The sequence below is a fragment of the Rhinolophus sinicus genome, chromosome 1, assembly GCF_057876585.1.
Source record: "Rhinolophus sinicus isolate RSI-liver-muscle chromosome 1, RSI-T2T, whole genome shotgun sequence".
Classification (NCBI taxonomy): domain Eukaryota; kingdom Metazoa; phylum Chordata; class Mammalia; order Chiroptera; family Rhinolophidae; genus Rhinolophus; species Rhinolophus sinicus.
The window spans coordinates 177692525-177707785 of record NC_142501.1 but is presented as its reverse complement, the minus strand read 5'-3'; the positions used below and the strand labels follow the sequence as shown (position 1 = coordinate 177707785).

At 32.9% G+C, this 15261-nt stretch overlaps 1 protein-coding gene across 8 annotated transcripts in view; it reads right to left on the bottom strand.

Moving 5' to 3' along the window:
• Positions 1 to 15261, bottom strand: part of RAP1GDS1 (Rap1 GTPase-GDP dissociation stimulator 1) — a 130558-nt gene that overhangs the window by 66755 nt on the left and 48542 nt on the right. For 7 of the 8 annotated variants that reach the window (XM_019741118.3, XM_019741119.3, XM_019741122.3 and 4 more), the window contains exons 3-4: positions 12534 to 12656; positions 7432 to 7557 (exon numbers count right to left, since the gene is read on the bottom strand). In XM_019741118.3, the coding sequence (XP_019596677.3) occupies positions 7432 to 7557; positions 12534 to 12656 (249 nt within the window). Of the gene's footprint in view, positions 1 to 7431; positions 7558 to 12475; positions 12657 to 15261 lie in introns of all 8 variants that reach the window. The other variant, XM_074323298.2, reaches the window with a different exon arrangement.

Sequence of the window (15261 nt, the reverse complement as noted above, 5' to 3'; positions counted from 1 at the left end):
TCAATTTCTTGTTGATTTTTTTTCCCTAAAAGTCAAATTTGCAGGGATAGAAAAATAGGGGCAATTTTGTCCTCCACTTTAATTGCACAAACTCACTAAATAAAACAACTATTGTTGTGGGTCATACTTTAAAATTTTTATATGTATGTGTATATGTATATAAGTATGTATTTATATTATATATGTTTTTTCTCCCCATCTCCTCAAGTAGAAGAGAATATATATGCTTCTTAGATATGTGGAGTTTTTTAAACTTTCTATTTTGAAATAGTTAGAGGCTTACAGGAAATTGCAAATATATATCATACAGAAAGTTCCCATGTACCCTCCATTCAGCTTGCTCCAATGGTAACATTTACACAGTTATAATACAATAGCCAAACCAGGAAGCTGACATTGATACAATCTACAGACCTTATTCAGATTTCATCAGTTTTATATACACCTGTGTATGTATGTGGGTATGTATGGTTCTAAGTAATTTTATCAACTAGATTAATGTAACCACCATCAATATGTGGTGTTTTTAATTATTCTCTTTCATGCAAATCAAAGATAGGCATTTTTTCAGTCTCAGAAAACAGAACTTGAATACGTTATACAACACAAAAATTGAGCTGGTATAATGAACACTACGTAGAGTTGCATTTTGGTTTAAAATAAACTAGGAAATATATTCAAGTCAAAACTTCAAGTTTTTAAGTTTTATGCTTGAAGCAAGTTCAACTTCCAAAAAACAACACATTTGAGCTACAGTGCCCCAAGGTACTCAGTATTATTTCTTGGATTCCTTTGAAGATTAGTACAAGAAACTATCATATGGAGAATATTTGGGCAACTTTTACAGAACCATTATTGAGAACGCTGTCTCTTCTGCCAGACTTTGCGTATTTTTTGCATATTTTAAGAGGGATGTCTACTAAATCATCTAAAGAGCTAATGACATCCTGATGATAAATCTCTTAGAATTTATCTCAACAGCTTTTTGTTTGAAGAACTAGAATATTTCTCTTTAGCATAAAGTAAAAATCACACAGCATACCAAAGCTTTTTGTTTTGTTTTTAAACCTTGGCTATCTAGAAGCACAAATTAAATTAGTGCTCATTAGGGTAACTATATTAGCATATCATCCTTGATTCTTACTAAATTTATTTTTGCCTCTCCTTATATGGCTTTTGGCCTGAATATAATTATTTAAAATATCCGTTTTAGACATAATAAATGTTATGGACTGAATGTTTGTGTCCCTTCCAAATTCATATGTTGATATCCTAACTCCTGTGATGGCATTACAAGGTAATTAGAATATGCGGGTAGAACCCTCATGAATGGGGTTAATGCCTTTACAAGAAGAGACAGGAGAGGAGCTTGCTTCTTCTCTCTCTGCTATGTGAGGATACAATGAGAAGGACATGGGCAAAGCAGAAAGGGTGCCCTCACCAGACACTGAATCTGTTGGTGCCTTGATTTTGGTTGGATTTCTCAGCCTCCAGAACTCTGAGAAATAAATGGTGGTTTAAGCCACCTAGTCTATGGTATTTTGTTTTAGCAATATGAACTAAGACAAATGATCATGCATAAATGCTATATATTTCCTTTGTATAGCAGTTCATAATTTCTATTGTACACCTATATATAAACCTTCTATAATCCACACAAATTCACTTTACCAATGAGGAAACTAAAATTCAGAAAGATTAAATGTCCACAAGATGTGCCCCTTTGTGCATTTTATCTTCTCCACCATATTAAAAGCTCTTTAAGAGCTTATGATAGTGTCACAAACCTTTTTTAGAGCTTATGATACTGTTACAAAACAACATCTATTTCCAACTATGTATGCAGGGCATCTTTACAATGGGGAATTTTCATGTGATAATAGCCATAATTATTCTCTCTATACGTAAATTTTATGTAGTTGTTTATTCTTATATACATGATGTACTTTGATAATAAACCCATTCATAAAATACAACAGATTAATTGATGAGAGTTGAAGAATCTTATTTATATACTTAGTGGCTGGTAATTCTAAAACTGAATACTGAAAAACGTTAAGAGTAAATATATAGACCCACAAAACATTTTAATATAATTACTCCAATGGTTTATCTAACTTATATCACTGAAACAAACATTTATTTTAAATGCCAGAAATAAATAGTTCCCTGTTGACTGTAACTGTAAATATACTTTGATTACTTAAGCAATTTCAAAGCACATGTGTATTACATAAGACATACTTAAACATCACAAAATATTATAGAATTATTGCTAATTCTTTTTCAGCATTTGCAGTCAGAACAATAAACCTTTCTGTATCCATTACATAAAAATAGTGTAGCACAGTTAGAATCACTAATATACAAATAGGTCCACTCATGTATTTGGGCATCCTTTCTATTTATACTTGAAGTCAATGAAATAAGCAGTATTTATTTCACTTTATAAACACTGGCTTTGGCAAGCCTGATTACAACCTCATTTTGAATATTTATTCATCAGTGAGCAAGAATCCAATTTTCTTTCTATGATATACAAGGTATGATCACACAATATGGTGAATGTTTAAATAAAAAAAAATTATTACAGTAAGACACATTGCCATTAATCCCCCTCAAAATACTCCCCACCCCCCGCACTTCAAACACACTTATCCCGTCGTTCTTACCACTTTCTGAAGCTGTTCTGGAAGTCCTCTTTTGTGAGTGTCTTTAGTTGCGCAGCTGTCGAGGCTGCTTGATGGCCTAAATCGATTCAAAACATTCCTTTTCATGGTCATTTTGACTTTGGGGAAGAGTCAGAAGTGCCAGATGCGGTGAATAAGTTGGATGAGGACACACTGTAATATTTTTATTTGACAGAAATTGCTGTACCAGAAGCAATGTGTGACACAGAGCATTGTCATGATGGAGGATGAAATCATTTGCCCATTTCATGTTAATACACTGTTCATGATCCATGATTTATGGCACACTTCTCTCAACTGTAGCTTCTCTCAACTGTAGCTCACACCCGACTGACTACACCGAACAAGCTGAAACTTGTCACACACACTGTTACTATGGTTCAACGGGCCACTTCCCACGTTGAAGATCCGGCCTTTCCGTTGGATGGCACTAGGCAGCAGCATTCACCGTATGTTTTGATCACAACGGAAAGGCTCCGTCTCACACATCACTTCTGGTAGGGCAATGTCTGTCAAATAAAAACATTATGGTGTGTTTTCATCCACCTTATTCACTGGATCTGGCACTGTGCGACTTCTAGTTCTTCCCCAAAGTCAAAATGATTCAGGACATCAAGGCAGCCATGGCAGCGCAACTAAAGACACTCATGAAACAGGACTTCTAGAACTGCTTCCGAAAGTGACAAGAATGACAGGACAATTGTGTTAGAAGCGAGGGGGAGTATTTTGAGGGGGATTAATGGCAATGTGCCTTCTACTGTAATACATTTTTATTTAAACATTCACCGTATTTTTTTATCACACTTCATAAGACAGTAATATCATGTTTATTTAACTATGCATCTTTTCCAATAACAGGACTAATTATATAAGGACAAGTATTCATTTTATTTCTGTAAAGAGGTATACTTATTTAATTTTAACATGTATTAATTTGAATTGTATATTATTCTTTCTGATGTATAAAAAGGCACACATATTTAACTTTATGTCATCATTTTCTGCTAGCCTCTACTACATAACTCTTAACCAGTATATTCAATATCAATTATCTCCTAATCTCAAGTAGTAACATCTGTAAACAGAAAAAAACTCAGTCTCCCATCATCATTTTATCCCTATGAATTATAAATAATCATTGGGAATTTAACATGAAGTTCCAAGTACTATAAGGCCATTTAAATACATCAACAATTTAAAATGTGCACAGCTATATAAAGAGAACTAATTACTGAAAGAGAGGAATTCCACAAAGATGACCATATAAGGAGAATTAAACAGGCCAAAGGTATTCATTTCTGAAATTTAATACTATTTTTCTTTACTTAAAATCATATTTCCTAGCATACCAAGTTTCCCTGAAAATAAGACCTAGCCGTTATGTTATTATAAAAATTAATATAAGACCCAGTTTTATGTTATGCTATGTTATGTTGTTATGTTACATTACGTTACGCTACGTTATGTTATATAAGACCCAGCCTTATATTATAGCAAAATAAGACTTGGTCTATATAAGTTTTGCTCCAAAAGACGCATTAGAGCTGAGTGTCCGGCTAGGTCTTATTTTCAGGGAAACACGGTATACCATCACAGCTTTGCTGATTTCTTTCCAAATTGAAATACAATTTTTTTTCTCTTCTTTAATCTAAAAGACGTCAAACTTCCCATAAAAAGTTATTTTGGCAAAGCTACAGAGCAAGAGTTTTAAAATGTTGCTTATATCAGAAGTCTGTTTGGATACTTCTAAAGAGAAATCCGTAACTGAAGTGCCTTAAACACGCTCTGGAAGAACAGAAAAAGACCAGGCATTTCAAACAAAAAAATATTCCCCCTCAGTGGTTTGTTTCATCTCTCTATGTAAGAGAGAGACTGGGATTTAAAAAGTTCATTAGCAACAACGCCTTACTCTGTTCAATTAAGCAGTTATATCATATCAAGTCTGTTACTTGATGTTAGGATTATATAAGACAGTTTCCTTCTATTAGGAAAAGTTCCTAAAATGGCACTATCAAAGGGGGTAAAACTGAAATCTGACCTACTTTTTTCAAAAGATTTCCACAGATTTAACTGAATATGCTAGCAAATACTTTATAAGTGTCAAAGTAAAAACTGTAATATATGCACACATTTCTCAAACTTTTATCTCTAGTAGTGAATTCCTTAATGGTACTTTCTGTATACATTGGCTTTACTACCTATTGTTAAGCCCAGTATCATTCTGAATAAACCCAGACTAAAAAATTATCCATTTGGAGTACGTTTATAAAATGTAAGTAAACTGATTACTCCAATGGATAAGTTTAATAAAACACAAATGTGAATTTTAAAACATGTTATTCATTAGAAAAAATATTTCTTGTATTTACAAGGCTATCCATGTATAGTTTTCTATTATCCTTTTAAGAATGAAGCATAACATTCTCGAGAAGGTTAATTAAGAAGGAAGAAGGTTAATTAATTAATTAAAATAGAAGCCATTCAGTATTTTTAAAAAAGAAATCGAATTTCTGGGTTCTTTCGAATCCCCAATTGTCATAAAATATAATGAGGAATGCATTTCAAGTAAATTCACAAATCACCACCCAGCATCACATTTACAGACTTTTATGTTATTCTTGTAATTCAAACATAGACATATTTTTCCAACAATTATTCTGGAGAAATCACTAAGAAATTCATAGAGCTTTAATTTCAAATAAAAGGGTAAGAAGTCATACAATCGTATGGACATTAGATGTACAAGGCAGCAGGGCACAAATAACACATTTCACCACATGATTTACAGTAATAAATCACTTCTTCATTCATTTTTAAGACTTCTAACTTCATTTTCTTTAAATAAGGTTTAAAAGTATAAAAAATAGCCTGTATTCACTATGCTTAATTTTCCACTTAACTATACTTTTCACTGAATTAAATGAGAATGAAATAAATGAAAAAAATTAATTTCATAACCTAAAACATCTCTACAGATTTTATACTCTATACCTCATAAGAACAGCGTAAATGGATATGATAAACACTAAAATAATGGACTGCAGTTTCATCAAAATAAGAATCATATTAACTAGACATTTATTACTCTAACTCCAAGGTTCTTTAGAGTACACAGGAAATAAAATTACTCTGTGCCCATAAAAATCATAGCAATATGAAATATAGATTACCATGAATGTTTCTTCTATTTTACCAATATTACGTGAAACTCTAGAACAAAGGTACACAAAACAGATAATATTTCCTATGTTCAAACCACGTGCAATTCAAGAATAACTAAACTGAACAAGGATTAAAGAATATTTTTGATAGCTTTAAATTCTAGTAATAATCACAGAACAAGGATACGAATAAAAACAATAACGTACAATGCTCTCCCAGCACGTCATGAATTTTTGACATTACTCTGCAGAGGTCTTTATGATATATATTGTTTAAATCAATATATATCAAATATACATTAAATAGTTCATTCTTGAAAGCTAACATTACAAACTGTGGTGTTTAATAAAAATCCTAAATATGATAAGCAAAGTTATAAACATAAAGCATTAGAATTTGGTAAATAAAGCTAATGCCCTTGGATAAAAACAACAGGAATGAAGAAACAGATAGGTAAATTTATAAGCAGTAATGGTGACTGGAAACTAAGTTAAAATTTATATTAAGACATCCTTGTCCTCAGACATAATAGTTAATATTTCAGAAAAAGGAAAGAAAGGAGAACAAATGAAGTTAGCCTTACCACTGCTGCTGTAGACAAGTTAAAAGTGAAAGGTGTAGTTTCAATCTTTTTTCTATTTCTTTCTTTTATCATAAATGAATATGTTTATGACCTTATTTAACATCTGGCTTATAATGCGCAAATCACTTCGGAAGCATTGCTTATTATAAAAGGGCTTAGTCTTCTGTGTTTATAACAAAATATAATTCACTTAGTGGTGAGTTACAAACTCAATGGGGAAAATAAGCAATAAATAAATCATCTTAGTTATAGAAATGGAACTAAATTCCTAAGAGACTTTAAAGGTAAAATTTGAAATACGTGGTTTTGACTCAGAAAATAGAAATCTAAGGAAAATCAGGATAAGCCTATTTAAACTGAATATCCTCAAGACTTTTCTGTATTTTGCTTACAAATATGTGGTGAAGGAGAAGTGGAAAACAAAATTTTTGCAATATACCCACACCCAAGTTCTTGCTTTCTCTTTGCGTACAAGAACAGTGTATTATAGAAAGTGGTGAGGATGACAATGACATTATGACAAATAGGAATGGAGTCAATGCAGATGCAGTCGGTCAATCTAGCTTTTGAGAAGATCATGGTTTCTACGAACGGTTTTACTGAATTGCAAGTAATTAAAAATGTATTTGGACAGACTTAGAAACTTTAAAAAACTATGTTCTCATTCAGCAATAGTACTTGAATACAACCTAATAGAAAAGATATACACATGTATTTAATCAAGAGCCCACATTTCTTAGAAATTGACTTACTTTCCTTGAAAAATACAATTTTCAGATAGCAGAGGAAAATAATTCATTTCCTATAACTTCTTAGATAAGAACACTATGGCCCAAATTTCCATCGGTTCTGCTAAATAAGCAGAGCTAAGTCATACCAGCCCACGTTAGTCTTAGCCTAGAAAAGACAGCGCTAACACTAAAAGGGAATTAGTCTGAAAATGATCATTCTTAAAAAAAAAGCTTGCAAGTGTACTATTGATATTTGGACACTTACGGCTATCGTAGCATATGTTTCCTAGAGCCCTGCCCGTTTGAAGCAGCACTTCCTGGTCTTTGCTATGTAGCAGCTGCACCAGTGGTGAAATCAATCCGGCATCCACACATGGAGTTCGCATAAATTCTGAAAACAAGTGACATATTTAATTAAAAACCTAAAGACTCACAATTTACACAAACCATGTCCCTTAATAAAATAAATACCTACAATTAAAATGTTTGTGGTGGGTTACTATTGAAGAGTATATTTCTGTTCAAAAGTTCCATTACAACCCTACTACACACTTCATGAAATAAATACACAAAAACGAGTGAGGTCATATTTTCCTTTGTTGATAGCCTCTGCCATAAACTGAAAGGATTTTAATTAACCTTCATTATACCTAATTTATCACCATCTTCTTATAGGAACTGAATGTGCTTAGAAAGCAGCATGTGATGATGGAAACACTGGTAATGGTCTTTCCATGAGCCTGATAATAAAGTACAGCAGGTCCTCGAATAACTTCATTTCGATCAACACTGTTCTGTTTTAATGTTGATAAGATGCAGTAGGAACTTAATTCTTTTTATATAAAATTAGCCTATGGTAAATTGGTCTTATTATATTTATCAGGAATTATGTTTAAAATAATATATATATTCTGTCTACCTATCTAAAATATATTGGAGAGGCTACAGAATGGCTGTCACGGTCATCCTTGTTCAAAGGAGTTCCCATTACACACATCCCTAGTTCACACCACGTGAACCTGTTACCTGATCACAGCTGGGTGGACACCGACTCGAGTTCAGCCCATATACAGACTGACCAAGAACCTACCAGATGGTCTAGTTTGAAAGGTCTGCTAAACGGGCAATGGTGACGATCTGAAAATAAAACTCAGATCCTCTCTCTCGGTAATTTAAACTCCAGAGAACTAACAAGTTCTGGAAGGGTGGAGGACTGTTAGGAAGAGGCTGAAACAAAAGTATACCGTGTTTCCCTGAAAGTAAGACCTAGCCGGACCATCAGCTCTAATGCGTCCTTTGGAGCAAAAATTAATATAAGACCCGGTCTTATTTTACTATAAGACCGGGTCTTGCATAATATAATATAAGACCGGGTCTTACATTAATTTTTGCTCCAAAAGACGCATTAGAGCTGATGGTCCGGCTAGGTCTTATTTTCGGGGAAAAACGGTATAAAGAATGACAGTGAGTAGAAATCAAAGTCAGTGGAAGCCATTAGGCAATAGAAGGCAAGATACCATTAATTCTTTGTATATGTATATGCCTTTCTATACGAGATGGAATTCATGTTTTTGTAGAATATGTGGACTTCAATCAAATTATTCAGTAATTGCTTTTGATTGAATGAATATTTCTTTTTCTTTCTAAATCCAGTGTTAATTCCTCTTTTTTGCTTTTCCTTTCCCAAACCTACTTAAATTACATATTCATTCAGCATCATCACAAAGTACAAGCTGTGATAAAAACCACAAAAATTGTTTCCTTTTATTACACTGAGATTTATAAAATCTGCTTTTTACATATCTACTTATCAAATATTTAAAAACCTGATATATATGTACCTTTGCCATTTTCGGCTACCTGAAAGAACAAATGTATTTTATTAGAACTCTTTTTAACTCTATAAGCTGAATAAAAACACTTGAGTGCTAGAGTATACTTTAATGTTTGGTAGACTAGTAATGTATATTCAGTAGTAATGTATATACTTCTCTAATAACCTCCCTATAATTAATTTTTTCTTTAGGAAAATTATTTTTCTTTAGAAAAACAAAGAAAACTATGAGAAATGTATACAAAAGAATAAGTGACTTTTATATGTGGGTTATGGAAATGACATTTTTCATTCATGCTTTGTACTGCCTTTTTAAAAAGAATACTAGTTAAGTGTTTAACTAATTCTTACAAAATGACTGAGGTTCAGCTTCCAAAACTGAAGTGTCAAGATATATCTGAAACTACCTGACAACACGGTGCATTTTTTTTCACATCAATTTATTACTAAACAATTTTTCTAGAGCATACATATATTTTATACGAAAATAAACATATACTGCTATGGAGCAGAGGGCAAAATTAAAATAACTCAACTTACAAGACAAAACGGGCTCCTTCCGTGTTTCTGGTGGTGCCCTCCCCAGACTTTCACTCTTTTGTTGAGCGCATTCAAGTGGAAAAGACTGATAAACACACTTTTGCAATCTGATAAAGTACAGATGGGGGGAAAGCACACTCTTGACCCAAATTGGTGATTCTGTATTACTTTAGACAGAGATTTGGTTCTCAAGCTTTACAGGCATCAGAATCACCTGGAGGACTTGTTAAAACAGACCGCTGGATTCTGCTCCTTGCGTTCCCCATTATGTAGGTCAGGGTGAGAGGGTCCAAGATTTTGCATCTAACAAATTCCCCGTGATTTGATGCTCCTAGTTCAAGGCAGGGAACCAATGCTTTGGAGGACTAGAGGAATAGATAAAAAGTGGCTCAACTTTTGTTTGCTTTTACACATTTTCAGCTTCAGTTATCCGCCTAATTTTTCAGGTCACATGCTGCTATCCCTGCACCCAGACCACTGGTACACTGTCCACAGCTATCATAAAATCTCATTTACTGAAGAGAAGTGAAAGAAGAGGAAACAAGGTGAAGCATAAATTCCAACTATTATCACTGAAGTGTCTGAATCCAGCTGTACCTCATACTAGCTGTGTGAAAATAGGCAAAATACTTAACGTCTGTTATCTCATGTGTATAAAATAACCCTCTCTCATATGGGGTTGTTATGAGAATTTGAAATAATGTACATAACACCTGGCACAATGTAGGCACATAACAGCACCTAATTTTAGGAATTTATCATTATTATTAATATTAGATAACTTGAGAGTACAATTCTGAAAACAAGAAAATAGGATACTTCCTGTCTTGCTTATTTTTCCTTTGCCTCAAATCTGTCTTAAAACTATTATATTGGGGAATATTTTATTTAAAAGCTATCAAAACTTTTTACTGTAATTTATGGTCATAGCTATGCTCCCACATTAACGTAGCCCATGGAACTTCTTACTAATGCTCTAGATTTGAACATCAGCGCACAGTCAGGTGTGTTAATTTTTATAGAGTTTTTTTGGGGTTATGTGAAAATTTAAACGCAATTATATTTTATGATTAATTCATCTAAGAAGTGTATTCTAATATTTTTCCTCTGTAGTAATATAAAGTGTACAGCAGAGTGAAGATGAACAAATCAACTTCCAATCTCTTTTGTCCTCTGGTTCACAAAATTTTTTTACACTGTCAAGTTTCTAACAAGAAGAAATACAAGCCCAATAAATATACTCTGTTTTATTTCTGAAGATATATGTTTTAAAAAGAAGACTCTAATCCACTTTCTCAGTCACTTAAAAAAAACAATGTGGTCATTAAGCAGTAAAGAACCATTTAAATGTATCCCATTTATTTTAACCAGTAGAGGTTAGTGAAATGCCCTTAAAAATCTTCTGAGTATAAAGTATAAATGTTAAAAATTATATTATGTTTTAGAACATAGCTGTCCTCTGCTTAGATTATTACTAAAACCAACCGCTAGCAGCAAAGTTATCATGAAACTCTGACAAAGTATTATGACAATTGATATTATTAAGTAAGATCATGGAATGGCAATCCATTTCACAAATATCTACTACACAAAATTTCTGAATCTGTGTTACAGTGTGTGTGCTCATTTTTAAGAAAAAAGGCTTTATGATAAATATTGATTTCTGGAAATCTATACTGTGATTCTAATGAGATTGAAAATAAACCACTTGATCTTAAAAATAAAGTTGCTTTGCATGGAAGAAGATTCAGATAGTGGTTGTTCTAGGTTAACAAACCATGTCTGGAGGGGTTCCACTTTGAAACATTATCTGCTTTAGGAGTTCTCTGTTGTCCCAAGGAAATCACTATCTATTCAGAGCAGTTCAAATTTGCTTGAGGTATACTAAACACTCCAAGACCTCTGAGTATTTATGAGCAGCTCGAATCCAAAGCATAGCATAGTGAAAATATAATTACAATAGCTTAGTTGTGACCTACACACAGTAGCCATTTTTCAGTTAACCAAACAATGATTTACCGATATAGAAAACCTCATTGATACCTGAAAGATATTTTGAGAATCTCTAAACAAATGAAAAAATTTCATGGCAATTTCTTTTTTGGTAATACACATATGAACAAGTTGTTTTACTGGTACTTTACAATGCCATCTGCCATAATGATTACACAAATGAGGCCAGAATTTTAAAATTTCTTCTCTTTAAGGTATGACATGCAACTTACTAAAATAAAAGGCCTAAAAATAATATCGAACAGATAAGTTGAGGCACATTAAAGATATTACATTTAGTATAATCTTCCCTATGTTTAGAAACTGCTTTAAGAAGGATTTCTCAAACTGACTGAACTAAAGTCATGTGCAAATATTTCTACTACAAAAGAATTCTTCCAAAGAATCTCTCATTAGATAGAACCTCTATGTAACAGGGTGGATTAGCTATTACATAATCTAAGCTTTGCTGGCATCATTGTTTGCCCAGGGTATTCTTACATGGAAACTTAAAATCTGTTTTCTATGAAGGTGAATGCAGAAAACAGAACATGCAGTCCAACTGCTCTGTTGCAGTCACATGCCAGTGTCAGGAGGATTGCCAGACTAAAAATAAATAGTATACCTGGGTATAACACAAAGCAATATATGCATTGAAAAAGGTAAGCTCTCCTGTGACAGTAAGATGGATGAGTCAGAGGCAAGCTCAACAATCCTATAACCAAAGTAATAAATGATACAGGTGCCACAAGGACTAGCATTGCTTTCCTTTAATTCTACTCTGAAGGAATGGAATAGCAAATGGGAAATGCATGAATAGAATGACTATAAACATAGTCATTTGAAACAATTGCATGAAAAAAGTTAAAGAAAAGAGAAATAGAAAGAAATAAAAAATGTCTAATCTACAAAATTAAAACATAAATTAATAAAACATACTGACAAGTAAGGTGTAAAACTGAAGATGTTCCCAGCAGAAAAGTTCTTGAGGAAAACCTCACCATTTTTGGCTACTTCTGCTATGACGTTAGCTACTTTGGCTGTGCACGAAGACTGGGGAATCAACAGACTTGCAAACAGTTGAAGTATTCCACTTCCTTGGATTTTTTCACTTGTTTCCAAATCTGAAAGACACATACAAAGAGCTTCAATGAAAATCTTTAAAACTAACACTGACAGGTTTATATATAGTATACTCTTCAAGAATTTTCACCATCCATAATAAGAATTTTCCCAGTATATATTCCAATGTATGTATTTAACACAAAATTACCTTCAGTTCCACAGCTGCTTTTGATTTATCTGCACAAAACACTTCACAATGCAATTTTTTGTCTATCTATAGTCATATTATGAAGGAATCCTTTCTGAATGTACCATTTGTATACCAAACTTACTTTTCATAGTTAATTCCAACACTGCCTATTCAAAGTAGCAATGCTATTTTTCGTACTTCCCTTCTGAATTCTATAATGGTGTGTATGTGTGTGTGTGTATGTGTGTATGTGTAAATTATGGTTTCCTATATGCTACTGCAATATTTTCAAATGGCAATGAGCAAACACTCACCTCATATCATTTTATATGGAGTGACAAAAGAAAGTATATAGTTCCGTATGATTACTACGTTTTCCACAGAGCTGTTCAAACCACCACTAATGAAGGAGGGAAATAGTAAACAGCAACATGGCCATGGTACTCAGAACTCTATTTGGTGATACAGAAATTTAAGGTTTCTACTTCTTTTCTTTTCTTCTTTGTTAAAGTACAAATAAAGAAACTTTCAATGAAACCAAGCCACTTCATGTATGTTAGTAAAAGTATGACCTATTAAAATAAAAGATATAAAAACACCTGGAATGATGATGCAAATAAAGAAAAGCTCAAGGAAATAAAACTTAAAATTAGTATTTGACACTGAACAATGAAGAGGAATTGCATGTGTTTAAAACTAGAGTGGCTTATTAAATATTCTATTTATGGCTCATTAAATATTCTATTTAAATTTGTTTCTATGTATTGCTCCTCTATATCTTTTACATCCTTTGGATCTACATACAAATAAGAAAGAATTCTAAAGATTTCTTGTTACATAAATAGTAGCTGATGTGATCAAGAGAATAGGAAAATCATTATTAATAGAATAATCTGAGAAAGTCTACAAAAAATAATGTATTTCTTTATAGTAAGTGCTGATCAGTGCACTGTTTTTCAAACTGTGGGTCCCAATCCATTAGGAAATCGGAAATGGATTGCGGACAAGGATCAGCAATTTCTTGAAAAGAGAATTAACAACACCTGCAACAACAAATAAATAGAAAAAAAGTTTGCCCACAGGAAGATAACACACAATTAGTGAAACAGTAGTTGAATTATGTGTATGCACATGCATATATAACTGTATGCATATACCTGCTGGATATAAAATGTATTTCTAATCATAGGTTTTGGTTAAAAAAACAAAAAAATTGAAAACCAGTGTTCTGTGTACCGCTTGACTACCCAGGATTCTGCAAAGAACGACAACACTCAACATCATCAGGAGAATCTACAGTTGTCAAATGGTTGAAGCAATAGAAAATTATACAGAAAATTATACTTCCATGGATTTATTATTTTAAAAAAGTCATTTGTAATTAGTTTATATATGTGTGTGTATATATGTGTGTGTGTATATGTTTATCCATGACATTAGTACTACCCATCAAGTAACCAAGATTGTTCAATGTTGAAACTTCATCCATGCATCTCCTTTTCCTACCATAAGCCTAGTGCATATAGCAAGTACTATTTCAGCTTCTTACATTTTATATACTATAATAAAAAGGAGATACTTTAAAACAATCTTATTTATTAAGTGAAGAAACAGAAGCCCAGAAAGATGAAGTAAACTTGCCTAAAGTCACCAGTCGTACTAATCACAGAGCATAAATAGCAACTTCAGATTCTACTAAAACTACCAAATCAATATATGCGGCACCTGGCAACCACTGGTGTTATTTTGTAGAATAGAAAACTTACTTCAGCATAAACAGATGAAACCTGTCCTTCTGAACGCTGTCACTTACATGTCTTTCAATTCAGATTATTACAAACATAATGTACCACGATGGGACAGAATAAACACAGCAGTCTTTTCAGCTAGCCCATTTATAAAACATTATGTGCCTTTTTGCTTTTATTTTGTTTCATGGACTAAAAAATAAGTTTTGAAGGTACCAACTGAAATTCTGACACCAAATTTCCATTAATTAATTAATTTTTAAAACAAAAAGCCAAAAATAACTGAGCCCAATTTGCCATATTAAAATCCTTCCTTTTCTGACCATTGCTACCAGAAGATGTACAACCTTAGAATGCTGGGCCAGAATGCCCCAGGAGTCTTCTCCCACCATCTGCTGGTGCAGGAATGAGAGCAAGAGTATGTGGCATAAGGCATGAATCATGATTAGATGTGAAGCAGAGGCATTTGTGTGTGTGGAGGTGAGCAGTTAACTGCAAATCACCCATGCGTGTCTCATTTTAAATATAACTGAAAGAATGGCTAAACATCAGGGCTGAATGTCAGGGGCAAGGGGAAAAAAAGAAAACAATACGAAACTCTTGTACTTAATGAGACTTTCTATAGAGTACAATCCAAGGATTTGGGAGAATAGCTATACTTAGGAGAATCAATAATTTAGGATTAGCAGTTTTTAAATGCTATTGTCAGAGAAATAAAAGGAATAA